We start from the raw sequence: 14,651 nt of genomic DNA on the forward strand, positions 1-14,651 counted from the left end.
ACAGCTACAGCAATTCTCTGACAGAGTGTGTAAACCAGATAAATTATCTACAACTCCAAATACTGTCAGAGGAAAACACATTTTCTGAGACCTGCAGACACGGGACACAATTTGTATGTAGGGCAATATCATCGGTGTCGCGAGGTCATGTTTTGACTGTAGTCCCAAATGTAACTCAACAACAACATCAAAATTATTTTCCATGTTATTGTGCTATAATCCTGATGACGACGATGATGATGAGGCTACTCGCAATAATATTGTTACATTTTGTTTGAAGTTCACGTAACGTGACGCCTCACTGTTACTCAGCCTGCCTGCGTTTAGAGAGAGCACATTGCACACAGCTTCAGGGCTTGTCCGCAACAACTGAATTGCCCCTAGCAAAGTTAGAATCAAAACATTTAGTTATAAATGTTATCAGTCATGGTCAACCATTTGTGTAGCAAATTGACTAAACAGTCGCCACAAAGTAGTGAGAGAATAACATGATACACCAGACCGCAACAAAGACACCTGATGCTCTGTGTCCTGCTGTCTCTGTCCCTCTCGCTCTGAGACACTTTGCTCTGTTTGGGACTGTCTCACTGCTCCAGGGTGCTTCAATCCCTCTGAAGCGGCTGTGAGCTGCACTTTATCAGAGGTGCTGAAGTGAACATTTGTGTGGTGATATTTCTGTCTGATCACAAGTGTTTTCATTTTCGGTTTACTATCTCTGATGAAGATCAGTGTGCCCGTCTCATCCAGTACACTCAGATGGTCTAAAGGGGGTAGCCTGTCAGCAGAGCAATAACGCAGGGTAATGCACAGCAGAAGGGCAGGGAGATTTTTTTAAAATATTATGTGACTTCATTCTCATCAGATAACGATTTTATTCTTGTAATGTTACAACTTTTGTCTCAAAATATTATTTTGCAAATGAGAACAGAGATAGCACATTAAAAAATCCTGGAGTTTCTAACTGAATTCAAATGAATTAAGCTAATTCATTATTGAGGTGAAAAGGTGCCACATGCACATTTAAAAAGACTTCACTACTTCAGGCATGCCTGCTTGAATGTAGACTCAGGAGGGATTATGATGGATGGATGTATTTATGACCTATGATATTTAATAATTAAGATATAGCTCAATGATTTATAGGTAAAGTAGGTATTAGGTTCCGTTTAACAAATGGCATAACAAGGTAGCAACAAAAAATGAGACAGTTGATAGAGTTACTGCGTAGAGGCACTTGGCAAACATTGACGTTAAAATTTACTGTGCCTACCGAATGTTGACAAACAAACTGGGGCGGAAGAAGTAGCCATAAATTTACAGTAAAAGAAGCAATACAGCTGTGTAAAACTACTAGTAAAAAGTATTCACTGCAAAATTCACCAAAGTTTTGCATTAAAGTACTTATTAGACAAAATGATCCCATATAGAGAGTAATATTATTCATCATGTTAATGGAATATCATTACTGATGCTTTAACACATAAGCAGCATTTTAATTAATTAGTCGTTTATCTGACGCTTTTATCCAAAGCAACTTACAATTGATTTATATGTCAGAGGTCGCACGCCTCTGGAGCAACTATAGGTTAAGTGTCTTGCTCAGGGACACATTGGTAGATGTCGCAGTGGGAATCAAACCAGGAACTCCCACACCAAAGGCACAGTATAATATTTTATAAATTGATCAAGTTGTTTTGTAAAATTGTAACCTCTAAAGTAACTAGTAACTCCAACTGTCAGATAAATGTATTTGAATAAAAAGTTTTTAAAAATCCTTCTGAAATGTAATGGATTGGAAGTAAATAAAATGGCATAACATTGAAAAGAATCAACTAAAGTAAAAGTACCTCAAAAAACATTCAGTATCCCAAAGGGATAACTCCTAATGACTGGTCCCTTCTCATCTGGTGTCAGCAAGAGGTCAACATTTACACCTGGGCAACTAATCAAGGTGACATAATAACATTAGCATGCTCTCATAAACATAAAACAGTTATTTCTGTCAGAGACATTGTGTTAAGGTATTGACCATTTATAGTGAATGGTTATACAGTTAGATTTGGTTTTGTAGGGAGCTCTCAAAGCAGCAGCATCTGCTGGAAAACTAATCCCGTCATAGCAAACACATGCAGGGACATCAAATATATATAGCAGCATATACAGAAAAAGGCTTGGGATGGTGGCGGGATCTGTTGCAGAAAACCGCGTAGGTGTACAAGCATGAATGTGATTGGACGTTACCACTCTGCTGGTCGCCAAGCAGCTGCGCCAGTGATTATGAAACATTAATCAATCAGCCAATGCAAGCACGACTTCAGCTACAACACAACATGAGCTCAGCACATTCACAGCTTCAACACAACCCAGAAAACATGTCCCAACTGGTCTCCACTCACCCAGATTAAATGCTTCCAACTGAAACTATTAGTCGATTAATCAATACGTGAATTGACAGAATGAATTGGCAGATATTTTTGATGGACGACTGATCGTTTTAGACATTTTTTTCAAGAACAAAATGGCGCATTTTTGCTGGTTCCAAGATTTTGTACCGTTTGTTGAAGATGTCAACATTTTTCACAACTTTCTGTTATTTCATAGACCAAAGGATAAATTCAGAAAATAATCTGCAAATGAAAGCAATCATTATTTGCGGCCCTAGATATGTTGCAAATAATTTGCAGATTTCTGTCCACATTTATTGATATCTAATAATTTCAATTCACACAGGTGTTCTTCATTCTGCTCAGGTTGAAGTTGGGCGAAGCAATGCTCGGGATCAATAGTTACTTTCTTTATTTAACTGAGCAAGGACAGTGACAAAAGGTTAATGAAAGTGATAAGAAGCCGTCTAATTCACTAATACGGTATGTGTACAGCTGCAGTTAGACCACTAGCCATGTATCTCCCGCAGGTTATGCTTACCTAACCCTATCTATGCTATTTCCTCTCCCGCCAGGTTTTCATCACAACACATGACTAAATTTCACCTGGAGAAATCTGATCTGTTGGGCCTTTATGTAAGAATGCCATGTACCAATACAAGTAATAAAGGTGTAAGATAGATAACACAACACGGTCACATAGTCCTGAGGATGGAAAAGTGAAAACATCTCATGTGTGGCTCATGATGATGGTTAAATATGGGTGTTAATATTAATAATAATAATATTAAATGAAATAATTTGATTTTACCAGCAGAATACCCTGCTCTGCTTCCACCTGTAAATTATGTGGTGTCCGAACAATAATGCTGCGATGATGTGTTGAGAAGAAATCCGCTTGACACTGTTCTTGATCATAAAAGTTTATTACATCAAGGAATTCAGCATCAATTACAAGCTCTGCAGCAGCTTGGAGAGTGACCCAGCCCAATGACCACTCTGTCTCTCTGTACATCAAACATAGCTTATATAGGGCATGTTTAGGTATCTGCTAAATACCATATAAGGGTCAGAGTCTGCAATCTAAAGCTCCAATCCATATAAGAGCAAAGTTCTACAGGATAAGTGTAGACATCTTGTTGAACACCAGATAAGGGTCTGAGCCTCCACGTAACCACTGACCTCTGCTCTCCCCTTAAAGGTCACTAATCCTCTATCCAGCTGCTAGAGTGTTATTTTAAACTGTAATGGTCAAATGCACATATGTTATACACCACAATTACAAAGGAACAAATACATATTTTACTACCCCACCTACCAGTGAAATATTAATAACTTCCAATTGAGTCTTAAATCCCATAAATGCAGTGTGGCAGGTACAGGTCAGCATCCACATCACACTGCAAAGATTATGAACAGTGATGCACGCTACTGCTGATGAGAACATACCAGTGGTTGTCAAGGAGCTTTTTAATTAGACTGCACATTCTCAGAGCCTGTGACATTTCACATCAAAAACACATCCCGCCTGTCACTCACACACGCTCACTTGTCTCTGCTTCATATGTTCAAAAGCTGTACACCTTGTTGAACGCGTGTGTTCGATTCGCTGGTTGTGTGTACGTCCCTCTCATACGCGAATATTGATTTAGACACCACACGTACTTTAGTGCGGCAGCTTGTCCCTTCAGTCCGCCTGACAACCGGTGTCTGGATTTTTAGCCGTTTATCTGTCCAGGGAGGATTTATTAATCAATGTTCTTTGTGTTCATGACTCATCACAGCCCTCAAACACGGTCTGTTGGTTACTGAGAAATAAAACTGACGACCAGTGCCGAAACAATTAGACGACGAAAACTAATAGATAATGATATATAATTGTTTCAAAAGTAAGTGTGGTAAAATTCTATAATTTTCTTATTGTCAGCAGCTGTTCTGGGACAGTATTAAGCCTTTCTAGAGAATGACAGCACATATTAGAGACCTGTTTTTAAGGATGTACATCGTCAGGAGGAATGAGTAAGTTTCGGGGGTTGAGCACCACAGACAGGGAAGGGAAGTCAGAAAACATTCAGACACATTGATGATTTTGGTCTTTTCGTGGGATTTATGATAACAAAGCAATAGACTGTATAGTAAAGCACCAGCATTCAAGCCATTATCTAACAAAAAAACAAACTTATTTATTGGTTCTAGTTTCTCAAATTTTATATCTTTGAGATTGTCACTGGTCAGATTAAACAGTCAATTTGCTGATTTATATCCTCCTACAGGAAATTGTGATGAACATTTATCATCATTTTAAGGCTTAAACTAACGATTATTTACATTATTGATTAATCTGCTGATTGTTGTCTTGATTCATCGTCTATAAAATGTCATCAATGAGCATCAGTGATATGAGGTGAGGTTCCTGCGCAGAGCCCAAGGGATACTGAAAGACAGTACCCAACCAGCCACAGCCTGTTCACCCTGCTGCAGTCTAGCAAGAGGTTCAGAAGTATCCGCTGTCGCACCACAGGACAGCAGAGCAGTTTCTTTATTCTCAGCACTGTACCATGTAAAATAGTTTTATTTCTATGACATGTTATTTATCCACCCATCTAATGTATATACATTTTATATTTATATTTAACAACTTTTTGTGTGCATCATAAAGGGAACTACAACTTAATCTCATTTTACAACCCTGCCTTGTAAAATGATAAATTAATCTACCTTGTACCTTGTTTCAAGTATGTTGTCTGAACAAAGTTTTTATTTACTAAGGTTTAATATCATGTATGTCAAAGATAATCCTTACTCTGTAGAAGCTGGAACAGGCAAATGTTTGTTCAAAAAAAATACTAAAATGATAATTCGATTATCAATGTAGTTGTAAATTATATTTCTCTCAATCAATCAACTATTCTACACCATTTTATTACCTTTCAGGTTCAGGGTCAGGTTCAGTTTACTTTATTTGTTCCATTCTCACATTTAGAAACAACACACACATATGCCAGTATACAGTAGATAAACATAGTTAAAGTACTCAAGGTTCCAACCTTCACTAAAATAAATAAATTAACAATGCTTCTATTCTATTCTTCTTTATCATCTGTACAACTTGTTCTTCTGAGTTATGGCTTCTGGAACAAAGCTATTTTTAGACCGCTTTGTTCTGTGCTTTGGGAACCTTCAGCTAGAAGCAAGAAGCTGAAATTCACCGTTCAAACGGTGGGAGTCAAGATTTAAAATCGAGCCAGTTATGCGCTGTAACTGTCTGGCGTACAGGGACCCTGGGTTAAGCTGTGACTAACTGATCAGCCTGCTAGATCTTTTAACAATTTGGTTTAGAGAGTTTCTGTTCTTTAAGGATAGGTTCCCAAATGATGATGCCAAAGAAAAAGATAAAAATCACAGTGAAATAAAGTCATCGTGGTTTTGTCAGTGTGCAAATAGGACATTTCCCTCAAACTAAACGAATGCGTCACAGATATCTTCAAAGTTCCGTTTTGAGTCGATAGTTGTCCCAAGATGTTTATAAGATTTGTCACATTCCATTTTCTGACCATTAATGGATGTGACTTCATGTGTCGTGTCTTATAAAATCAACGATGGTGTCTTTTGTCGTCAATACGTTTAGTTGAAAATAGGACTCCTCCCACCATATGAGTCGTTGATGACCGGGCCGCTGCTGGTCTCATTGTCCTGGAGCTGACAATAACAGAGTTATCTGACTAAAAACATAACTGATACATTTACAAAATTGACAAATCGATAAAAAGAAAACAAATCATTATAGGGCTACTGTCAATAAATACTGATGTCACATTAATGGCAGGAATCCTGGAGGTTGTCTCTCAGTTCTCTATTGCTATATATTTGCAGGGGATTGATGAGGTTTTTTGACAACAGGGGATCAATGAATATGTCAACATGCTGAGATTTAAGGTCTCAAAATACACTGTGTGACTTAAAAAACTGTCCATGTACAGTAAACAACACTCCCACCCCTCCTGAACCGCTATGAGCAAACAACCAGCTGATGTCACAACATTTCTGCAACAAGGACAAAACACAAATAAAGTTGGAACAGAGCTGGTGATATATTACTTCACTTTATTTCTCACTCCTCTCTACTGTGAAAATATGAAAACTCACAGATCCATCACTATTGCAGTTCCCTAGTCTTCAGGACAGGTAAATAAAAGCCACAGATGATTGAATGCCTTTGCAAGGCCACTTTGACGATAGTTGTAACTCGTGTACTTTCTCTGTAGAGTTTTTCTGAGCTGATTTCTGGAACAGGCAGCCAGCCTGCTTCTCTCAATCGATTGAACCGCAGTCTTGACAACAAAAAATAAATAAAATAAAATAGAAATACAGAGCGTGTGGACAAAATTACACTAAAGAAGATTTAAATCTGCTATGGAAGCAGCTGGCAGACGTCTTGTGCAGTTCTGGAGACAGCAGCGGTTCAATCGATGACCTGCCTTGCTACATTTTAACCTGCAGCAACTGCAATTGAAAAGTCTGTCCCCCACCTCACAAGGCACATGTCATTTCAGTGGTGGTGGTACTGCCTTCTACCAAATAATTAGTTTTTGAAAACTGGATTATTTAAAACACAGGGATGCTGTTTTTAAAATGTATTTATCCACAACTGAAATTCAATTCACCTCCCTTGTATCGGGGATGGCAGCAGAAATCTATATGTATTCATGGAAAATAAAAGACAAAATTACCTGCAGTTGTAAGTAAGTGAGAAAATATATTTTTTGTAATTTAGATGAACAGACTGCTCAAAAACAAGTTTGTTTTCCCCTTCCTTCTGCTGCTGAACTATTCATATTTTGGACATAAGGTTTTTGGAGCAACACAAATAATAGATACATAACGCAACCATTACTCAAGAAAATCCGAGACATTCAGGCTTTCAATCATTTCTAGATTTTAAAAGCAGTGCTTTGAACAGATTTAAAAGCAATATAAAGACGCCCAAGAACAGATTTACTTCCACTTTCATCTCAGTGGAGAAACCCAAGCAAGGCTCAGCTGTCTAAGCTTCTTACAGCACATTGAGGTCATGTCCCATGTGTTCACCAACATAGTCACTGCCAAATGCTTATTTTTATGTTGTGTGGATTACTGGGATTAATGAAATGCACCTCACCAGGTTTACAGCAAAACGCGTTATAAAAACTACTGGAATACAAAAATCACACCCATGTCAGAGTTACAGGTTTTTTACTCAAAGTGAGATAAAAGCCAGTCGTGGGTGGCTCACCGGCGTAAAACTGTAAAAATGACATGGTGGGAGTTCATGAAATGTTACTGTACTGTTGCCCAGCAACACAGAAAGAACAATCTACTGTCCTCTGAACTGTAATCCCTCTGCGCGTCGTCAGTTTCCTGTCTGGCCCACATATGTGCTCTCTATAAGTCTGCACATAGAGTCAGTGGTTGAATGTAACCAAGTACATTTACTCAAGTACTGCAGTCAAGTACAAATTTGATTTTATGCAACTTTATAGTTCTGCTCCACTACATTTGTCTGACAGCTGTAGTAGATTAAGAGTTAACATAGGTTTATAAAACATAATGCATTCTTTAAGATTAAATTATGTTTACTATACCTCTCACAAAACAGCGGTGTCTAGTTGGAGCCATTTGTGACATTTCAAAGAGGAATTTCCCCTCTACAGTTTGTTTATTGTGTGAGGCCCAAAGAGGGAAAACTCTCCAATAATTCACAAAAAAAGCAAAGGTTAGAGAAAAGTCAAAAAAGTGAAAACAAGTTTGTGTACGACAACTTTGTTTATCTTCTTTCCTACCATATTAAAATTGTATTTATCCTCGCAACACTTTGGTGGGGCCCGGCCCTTATTTTGGGAACCACTGTACTAAACTACTAAACTGTATCTAAAATAGTTAAAACAAGCACCACTGAACTAGCTACAACAGTGAAATACATATAATTTTGATACTTTAAGTACATTTCACTGATAATACCTCTGTACTTTTACTTAAGTAGGATTTTAAATGCATGACTTTTACTTGTAATTGGAGTATTTTTATATGGCATTGGTACTTAAAGAAACACAGTGGGGTTTTATTTCCCCCATGTGTGATCCTGGTGTGCAGAGATGGAATAACATTTCACTGAGGGAGAAATTCACTCTCAGCTGCATATTTTGAGCTGAAGCCTTAATATTTAATGTGTTAAACTACCAAAAGTAGCGCATTGCTTGTTTTCCTGTGGACGCTGCACATGATTTGATGCATCGTTGGTCATGAATACACAGTTAAGACCATATCTGGCTTTCGACAAGGTCATGTCATTTCTAAACATAAACTACTGGGACCATTTCCCCTCCTTCTTCCTTCCTGGGAGTTTTTCCTCAAGGGGGCTAAGATCATCATACCAGCAAATATTAAGTCTGGTAAAGTTCTTATTGTGAGCACCAACGATCAAACAACAATGTTAATCATTGTCCTCAGGGACCAGAACGGCATCTTAGCGATCAAAAGGTTTCAACTAGAAAGAATAACGTCTGGTTTTAGATACAGTTAGGTGTAGAAAAACACTGTCAGACCAATTTTAAAAACATCAACGAGAGTAGACGAGTAGAGTAACCACTGCAGAGCTGTCCATCTGTGAAAACATCACACAAGACAGCTGCCCAGACAGACAGCCAATCGGCATCAGTTTTTGTTCAATCATGTTGCATGTTTCCACCCTCTGTCTCGCTCTCTCTCTCTCCCCAGGTTCCTGTCCATCTAAACTGAACTAAGCCATCAAATAAAACACTTTGAATGGTATTAAAAACTGAACAGTTCAGTTTTATGTGAATAAAGAGTACTGTATGTAACGAGCTCCATACAACACATTCAGCACAGCTTGTATGCGGGGAATATATACTCAGTTGATTATTATTAGGTACAACTAGCCGAAACTAATACAACAGTACTGCAATAATCCTGCCATCATCAGTTTTTGATTGAACTGTTTCAGAGAGGTGTTGATTAAACTTTATGGTCATTTAGGGGGCTGCAGTTTGTGGTGCTGTTGCTTTGTATGTCATTAGACTGAGAAGTGTTTCTAATATCTGGTCTACCCTGATTGATGTTAATGGTGTGGGCAAATTATTACTAACACATGTTAACTTCATTAATGTAGGATTTATTGTGGAGCTGTTGTATTAAACTGCAGTGCATTTAGCTAAGTGTACCTCATAAACTGGAAGCTGAGAGTACTATCTGGTGAATTGACACAGGAAAATATGAACCCGGCAATCACCTGATATGCAGCAATCAGACACATCAACCATGCAGTTATTCTTAACTTCAGCATATTACAATCCAAGACACCCTCTTCTTATGTAGCGCTGATAAGCAGCAGATGAGCGTCCATTAGTTGAGAGCAGCAGCATAAACAGTAGAACAGGAGCTGTAATGTCCTTTTTATATGAAGAATAATACACCATAGAAAGCTGTTACATAAACTCATTGCTGTGGGAGAATCATTACACTAATGTCTGGCTGAATATAAAATGTGTGGACTACCTATCCGATGTGTAACTTGCATTTCTCATAAAGCCAGTATTACAGGGAAACACTAATCTTTACATCCAAAATACAAGGTCCAATAGGAAACCACCCAAAACAACAACAGCCACCACAAAGGTTATGCCACAAAGCAATGTAGCCCATTAAAGCATGATAAACAACCAGAAGGAAAGAAAACTCAACTGCAACTGCAGAAGCAGAAGAGCAAAGCTAACTTTATAAGCACACACCAAGACAACCACAAGCAGACTTTAGAGAGCAATAATCCACACAGACAATAGAGCAGAGACAGAGCAACACAACACAGTAAACACTTAGCAGAGCTCCAATTATATTCTAAGATATGCCGATATATACAATTTTTTAATGGATGACACTGAGAAAAAACCACCTGGTGCGTAACAAAGCAATTTATTTTTCCTCTTCCTACTGTTAGTTGATTTGGACTCCCAGACTCATGAAAAATATCAAATACGTTTGAAATGAAATGTTCATGTTATTGACACACACCTGAAGCTCCCTGGAGGCCCCCTCCCCCCCAGCAGTCACCCACTTTGTTTTTCTGTAAACCCAGCCTGTTGTATGTAAGGCCTCACACAAATGTTACATATAAACGCATCCATAAAGCTGTTCCTTTAGGTTGTCTGAGGTGATTCGTATATGAAGCCTCAGGTGGGGTTTGTATGGTAATTAATTCTTGTGGTACATGTGTGTTTGTGTGCGTTGTGTGATCTCCAGGACACACTGCTGGAGCTGCTGTGTGATGCGGTGGCATCGACAGTACGGCTGGGGAAAGGTCTCGTGATTGGTGGCTTCCCCAGAGACCTGAGACAGGCAGAGGAGTACGAGGCCAAGGTCAGAGCACCGGACTGATAGACATGTGGTCAGGACCACGAATAAAAGAAGAAAACATCACCCACCAGTAGACAACACAGTTTAGAGCAGACAGACAAACATTTCACATACAGTACTGACATCAGTGTGAAAAATGTTCATTAAATATTTAATGCAGGAGTAAAAACAATGATGTGCTTGACACAAGAGCAACAAATAGAAGAAATGTGTCTCTTTTGACTGGTGCATAGTTGTTTACTGATGGTGAACAGTACAGTGACAGTAGAAAGTAAAAGGGGAGGCTGTACCCTGAGATTCACTGCCTGGACTTTCCTTTTCCTGTGCCTTGTTTAATCAGATGGGGGAGCCCAGCGCAGTGCTCCTGCTGAACTGCTCAGCCGACACCATGTCCAGTCGTCTGCAGTGCCGGGGCAGATCCACCTCCAGCTTCCATCCGGCCTCAGACAGAGACGGCGTCCTGCACAGGAGGGCTGAGAGCTTCTGCAGCGACAGCCGGGCGGTGGCATCTCATTATGAACGCAAGAGGCTTCTGCACACAGTAAAGTTGTTTATTGCTCGAAAGAAATTGTATTTAGGGGTGTGTGTGTTATTTCCCGTACAGCTAACTCTGCCTAGATTATGGGTTCAGTTCCATTTAGTTAGCTCATTTAGATCCACTTCATCTCAGCTAAAATTCATTTACATTTAAAGGCCCCTCAAACACACATTACAGCCTTCTTTTAAACAATATTACTACTACAATTTTAAACCATTTTCACCCCATTTTCATATTAAACATTCTGGCAGAACTTTGTCTGTGCATGATCAGATAATACAACTGCTAAAAAAGATAGATAGATCAGGTTTCATGAGCTGTTTGGAGAAACATAATGCATGCACATTACGTTTTTAATATTGCATCAAGCATACAAAATGCCCAGATCTGCATGAATATAAAACAGATCCAGAATGCTGCATATAGTTTATTTCCAAATGATGTGTATACAGATCGTTAGACATTCATCAATAACCGATAGCATATGGGTGACAAATTGAAATGGTTAATCACTGGGAAACAGAGATGTTGCAGGAATCACAGAGGCTTGAATAAGGCAGGGGCACCAAGTTAGGAGCAACGACGATCAAGCAGAGATTGTTTGGAGAACTGGGGCTGATATACTGGTGGAGATGGAGTTGATTGCTGGCACGTGTGGCAGGCAGAGGAGGCTGCTGATAAGGTGCAGGTGTGGATCATCACCTGGGCTCAGGAGCGGAGAGAGAGAGGGAGAACACAAGCAGGCGCAGCAGAGGAGACACAGAGAGACAGGCAAAACACAGGGGAAAACAGAATGCAAGAAAAAAGGAGAAACGAACAGGACACTCACCGTCAGCCAGGCTGCCACCACAACATCTGGACAGTCTCAAGAGCTCCTTGATCAGATTTCTTGAAGTGCACTGGAGGTGACAAACACAATTCTTCCAAAAGATCTTCTCTCATTTGGTGTTTTGATTATGAATGATGGTGGGGGGATGGAGAGCGATATTAGGCAGGTCAATACAACATCTCCCACAGGTGGTCACCTCAGGTCACAGTGAAGGTGTATGATTCATTTTCACACACCAGTGATTCCTCGTACCCTGAACAGAAGCATTTGTTATTGATTTATTAGCAATTGAGTAGCTTTTCAATATTCATATCGTATTGTTATGCTGTAAATATCATATCCACCTCATGGACATAACAATACCTGCGCAAAAATACTTTTTACTATTTATTCCAGAATCCTTTGCACTATGTTTCACCACACTATTGTCTAGCAACAAAATGTTGTTTTGTTTATGGTTGTGTGTACTGTACACTGTTTGTGTCAGTTTAGCTTGCTGTCCCGTTTGTTTATGCTTGTTCTGTGTACGCACACTTATGGCAATATAAGACCCGAGTCAAAATCCTTGTATGTCTATACACATACCTGGCCGTTAAAAGTGATTCAGATTTATTCAGGTTTTTTCCTTTGATTTGTTACCCATCTGTAGATAAATGTCAAAACGTGTGCGACAAGCTTCTGAGACAAAGTGAACATGAACTTTTTAGTTGCCTTTACCATTAGTTGTGTAGAGAAGGCTGGGGTGTGTTTGGAGCTTCCACTCATTTCCACTGCACTGACATGGGGTCAGTAAATTCACAGGAGTGAACTGTCACTTTTTTAAAATGAGCTGTTTGAACGTTTAAATGCCACATCGGGGTGTGTGTGTGTGTGTGTGTGTGTGTGTGTGTGTGTGTGTGTGTGTGAGTGTGCGCTTAAATGCCACAACAGGTATTGAGGTCATCAGTCTGCTGGGAGGTTGCACTGCAGTCTTTGACTGCACATTAAGACACTAATGGTTTTTGAAAGGCCTCGTCTCAGCCACTTTGTCTCTGTCTACAGATTGACGCTGAGAGGTCGCCAGATGAAGTGTTTGCACGGATCTGCCAGGTGATGGAGACCTTCTGATTTCTACATTTTCCTCAACACCGCCCTGCCCCACCGCAAACTCTGCTGTATCACTCCAAGGAGACTCACCCACACCCACCTGCACCAGACATACGCTCATTGACCCGTGGTATGCATGTCCCCAAACACTCCTAGCAGTCAGTGAAACCTCTTTCTGCTTTTGACACTGACGAAGCGCCTGGTTGTCACATTCTGCTTCACCTACTTGCATTGTCTCTCTCTCACATTGACCTCTATATGCTGCCAACTGCCGGACCAAGGCATATAACTGTACTGGAAGAAAAAAAAATACACATTCCCTGCTGTGACTGAGAGCATGTTTCTAGTTGAATGTGAAATCTCTCTGCTATTCCTCCCCAGGAGGAGCTGGGAGAGGGTTCCCGCCATGTTAGAAAGTGGAAATGTCAGTGTGCGCTCATGTTCTCATGCACAGCATCATGTTTTATATTGTAACAAGCATGCAAGAATTAGAATCAAGCTTAACTGCCTTTTGTGCGTTAAATTTAAAAAAAAAAAGCAGAACAGAATTAAGAGTATTAAAGAATATTGCATTTGTATGTTTCCAAGCTCATTGTGCAGGTGCTTGTTTTGGTATTTAACATTCAATAAAGCCAGTGCATTTGCTAAATGGAGGATTTACGAGTGTGTGCTTTGGTGTTTTGTGTGTGTGAGGACAGTATGGTCACAGCTGATCTCATAGCCCCATCTGCTGGTGAGATGATCACAACAAAATGGTGCTTAAATTTGAAAGTTGACCAGGGCATAAGAGGTTTAGCCTCCTGTTTTAAAATGCACAAGATGATTTGTGTATCCACCTTTAAGCTGATATAATATGTAGGTCCAAACATCAGCAAAATGACCTTTACCACGGCACTCAGTGAGTCAGGGAGTGTTTGAAGTGACCACCAAAGGTCACACGTTGGGAGCATACATGGAAAAGCGGGGTAATGAATTTTTTTTTTTTTTTTTTTACATTTTCTTGACATCTGAGGGATTCTAACTGCTTTCTATAAAAAATAATTTTACACCATATTTGAAGACAACACACTTATGACATAGCATTTCATTCATTTCACTGTGGCATGACATTAACCTTATTATGTAAAAATACATTTTTAGAGTATTGTGATGTTGTCTTTTGTGACTAAAGTTGATTAAGTAACATTTGGTGCTTCCAGCTTCTCAAACATGAGGATCTCTGCTTTTCTGTTTCTTTTCTATCTTCATGTTAAATGAGTATCTTTGGATTTGGGACCATTAGACAAAACAAATTGAAGCATCACATGGGGCTCCCTGACGTTGCATTTGTAACTTTAACTGGCATTTTGTATTGAATTATTAGTAAAATGAAATAGCAATCAATGATTCAATATTTAAAAAATCATAA

At 39.3% G+C, this 14,651-nt stretch overlaps 1 protein-coding gene across 1 annotated transcript in view; it reads left to right on the top strand.

The window, feature by feature from the left end:
- The window catches only part of ak5 (adenylate kinase 5), a 79,443-nt gene extending 65,551 nt beyond the window's left edge, over nucleotides 1-13,892 (top strand). Inside the window, exons 12-14 of the mRNA XM_046051983.1 lie at nucleotides 10,677-10,793; nucleotides 11,131-11,331; nucleotides 13,199-13,892. Of these exons, the coding sequence (XP_045907939.1) occupies nucleotides 10,677-10,793; nucleotides 11,131-11,331; nucleotides 13,199-13,264 (384 nt within the window). The 3' untranslated portion in view covers nucleotides 13,265-13,892. The remainder of the gene's footprint in view (nucleotides 1-10,676; nucleotides 10,794-11,130; nucleotides 11,332-13,198) is intronic.
- Nucleotides 13,893-14,651: the final 759 nt, after the last annotated feature.

This window comes from Micropterus dolomieu, linkage group LG06 (genome assembly GCF_021292245.1).
Source record: "Micropterus dolomieu isolate WLL.071019.BEF.003 ecotype Adirondacks linkage group LG06, ASM2129224v1, whole genome shotgun sequence".
Taxonomy (NCBI): Eukaryota; Metazoa; Chordata; class Actinopteri; order Centrarchiformes; family Centrarchidae; genus Micropterus; species Micropterus dolomieu.